Here is a 3,325-nt window from a genome sequence, read left to right as displayed (position 1 = left end):
GCGAGGAATGCACGGCTTGCGAGGACAGCACGGCTTGCGAGAACAGCACGGCTTGCGAGGACAGTACAGCTTGTGAGGAGAGCACGGCTTGCGAGGACAGCACGGCTTGCGAGGACAGCACAGCTTGCGAGGACAGCACAGCTTGCAAGGACAGCAGAGCTTGCAAGGACAGCACAGCTTGCGAGGACAGCTCAATTCGAGAGGACAGCTCAACTTGAGAGGACAGCTCAATTTGAGAGGACAGCTCAACTTGACAGCTCAACTTGAGAGGACAGCTCAACTTGAGAGGACAGCTCAACTTGAGAGGAAAGCTCAACTTGAGAGGGCAGCTCAACTTGAGACGACAGCACAGCTTGCGAGGACAGCACAGCTTGCGAGGACAGCACAGCTTGCGAGGACTGCAAAGCTTGCGAAAACAGCACGGCTTGCGCGGACAGCACGGCTTGCGAGGATAGCACGGCTTGCGAGGATAGCACGGCTTGCGAGGACAGCACAGCTTGCGAGGACAGCACAGCTTGCGAGGACAGCACAGCTTGCGAGGACAGCACAGCTTGCGAGGACAGCATAGCTTGCGAGGACAGCACAGCTTGCGAGGACAGCACAGCTTGCGAGGACAGCTCTACTTGAGAGGACAGCTCAACTTGGGAGGACAGCTCAACTTGAGAGGACAGCTCAACTTGAGAGGACAGCTCAACTTGAGTGGACAGCTCAACATGAGAGGACAGCTCAACTTGAGAGGACAGCTCAACTTGAGAGGACAGGTCAACTTGAGAGGACAGCACAACTTGAGAGGACAGCACAACTTGAGAGGACACCACTACTTGAGAGGAAAGCACAACTTGCAAGGACAGCAAAGCTTGCGAGGACAGCACAGCTTGCGAGGACAGCAAAGCTTGCGAGGACAGCACGGCTTGCGAGGACAGCACAGCTTGCAAGGACAGCACAGGTTGCGAAGACAGCACAGCTTGCGAGGACAGCACAGCTTGCGAGGACAGCACAGCTTGCGAGGACAGCACAGCTTGCGAGTACAGCACAGCTTGCGAGGACAGCACAGCTTGCGAGGACAGCACAGCTTGCGAGGACAGCACAGCTTGCGAGGACAGCACAGCTTGCGAGGACAGCACAGCTTGCGAGGACAGCACAGGTTGCGAGGACAGCACAGGTTGCGAGGACAGCACAGCTTGCGAGGACAGCACAGCTTCCGAGGACAGCACTGCTTCTGAGGACAGCACAGCTTGCGAGGACAGCACGGCTTGTGAGGACAGCACAACTTGCGAGGATAGCACAGCTTGTGAGGACAGCACGGCTTGCGAGGACAGCACGTCTTGCGAGGACAGCATGTCTTGCGAGGACAGCTCAACTTGAGAGGACAGCTCAACTTGAGGGACAGCTCAACTTGAGAGGACAGCTCAACTTGAGAGGACAGCTCAACTTTAGAGGACAGCTCAACTAGAGAGAACAGCTCAACTTGAGAGGACAGCTCATCTAGAGAGGACAGCTCATCTAGAGAGGACAGCGCAACTTGAGACGACAGCTCAACTTGAAGGACAGCTGAACTTCAAGGACAGTTCAACTTGAGAGGACAGCTCAACTTGAGAGGACAGCACAACTTGAGAGGACAGCTCAACTTGAGAGGACAGCTCAACTTGAGAGGACAGTTCTACTTGAGAGGACAGCTGAACTTGAGAGGACTGTTCAACTTGAGAGGACAGCTCAACTTGAGAGGACAGCACAACTTGCGAGGACAGCACGACTTGCGAGGACAGCATGGCTTCTGAGGACAGAAAGGCTTGCGAGGACAGCACGGCTTGCGAGGACAGCACGGCTTGCGAGGACAGCACGGCTTGCGAGGACAGTACGGCTTGCGAGGACAGCACGTCTTGCGAGGACAGCACGGCTTGCGAGGACAGCATGTCTTGCAAGGACAGCTCAACTTGAGAGGACAGCTCAACTTCAGAGGACAGCTCAACTTCAGAGGACAGCTCAACTAGAGAGGACAGCTCAACTAGATAGGACAGTACGACTTGAGAGGACAGCTCAACTTGAGAGGTCAGCTCAACTTTAGATGACAGCACAACTTGCGAGGACACCACGGCTTGCGAGGACAGCACGGCATCCGAGGAATGCACAGCTTGCGAGGACAGCACAGCTTGTGAGGAAAGCACGGCTCGCGAGGACAGCACGGCTCGCGAGGACAGCACTGCTTCCAAGGACAGCACGGCTTGCGAGGACAGCACGGCTTGCGAGGACAACACGGCTTGCGAGGACAGCACGGCTTGCAAGGACAGCACAGCTTGCGAGGACAGCTCAACTTGAGAGGACAGCTCAGCTTGAGAGGACAGCTCAGCTTGAGAGGATAGCTCAACTTGAGAGGACGCCTCAACCTGAGAGGACAGCTCAACTTGAGAGGACAGCTCAACTTGAGAGGACAGCTCAACTTGAGTGGACAGCTCAACTTGGGAGGACAACTCATCTAGAGAGGACAGCCCATCTAGAGAGGACAGCTCAACTTGAGAGGACATCTCAACTTGAAGGACAGCTCAACTTGAGAGGACAGCTCAACTTGAGAGGACAGCTCAAATTGAGAGGACAGCTCAACTGCAGAGGACAGCTCAACTAGAGACGACAGCATAACTTGCGAGGGCAGCACGGCTTGTGAGGACAGCACGGCATCCGAGGACAGCACGGCTTGTGAGGAGAGAACGGCTTGCGAGGACAGCGCAGGTTGCGAGGGCAGCAGAGGTTGCAACGACAGCACAGCTTCCGAGAACAGCACAGCTTGCGAGGACAGCACAGCTTGCGAGGACAGCACAGCTTGTGAGGACAGCACAGCTTGCGAGGACAGCACAGCTTGCGAGGACAGCACAGCTTGCGAGGACAGCTCAGCTTGAGAGGACAGCTCAACTTGAGAGGACAGCTCAACTTGAGAGGACAGCTCAACTTGAGAGGACAGCTCAACTTGAGAGGACAGCTCAACTTGAGAGGACAGCTCAACTTGAGAGGACAGCTCAAATAGAGATGACAGCTCAACTTGAGAGGACAGCTCAACTTGAGAGAACATCTCAACTTGAGAGGACAGCACAACCTGAGAGGACAGCACAACTTGAGAGGACAGCTCAACTTGAGAGGGCAGCTCAACTTGAGAGGACAGCTCAACTTGTGAGGACAGCCCAACTTGAGAGGACAGCCCAACTTGAGAGGACAGCACTACTTGAGAGGAAAGCACAACATGCGACGACAGCAAAGCTTGCGAAGACAGCACGGCTGGCGAGGACAGTACGGCTTGCGAGGACAGCACGGCTTGCGAGGACAGCAAGGCTTGCGA

General features: G+C 55.4%; 1 protein-coding gene across 1 annotated transcript; it reads right to left on the bottom strand.

The window, feature by feature from the left end:
• Positions 1–245: 245 nt before the first annotated feature.
• On the bottom strand, positions 246–1,340 carry LOC126159899 (uncharacterized). The gene has a single exon (XM_049916704.1). It carries the CDS (start codon positions 1,338–1,340, stop codon positions 246–248), a length of 1,095 nt encoding a protein of 364 aa, XP_049772661.1.
• Positions 1,341–3,325: the final 1,985 nt, after the last annotated feature.

The sequence above is a fragment of the Schistocerca cancellata genome, unplaced genomic scaffold (assembly GCF_023864275.1).
Source record: "Schistocerca cancellata isolate TAMUIC-IGC-003103 unplaced genomic scaffold, iqSchCanc2.1 HiC_scaffold_1150, whole genome shotgun sequence".
In the NCBI taxonomy this organism is placed as follows: Eukaryota; Metazoa; Arthropoda; class Insecta; order Orthoptera; family Acrididae; genus Schistocerca; species Schistocerca cancellata.
The sequence above is the reverse complement of the archived record's forward strand: the minus strand, read 5'-3'. Positions and strand labels throughout refer to the sequence as shown.

Bases quoted from the DNA above. Each gene is read 5' to 3' on its own strand.
- LOC126159899 (XM_049916704.1), bottom strand. From the start codon at position 1,340: ATGCTGTCCTCGCAAGACGTGCTGTCCTCGCAAGCCGTGCTGTCCTCA.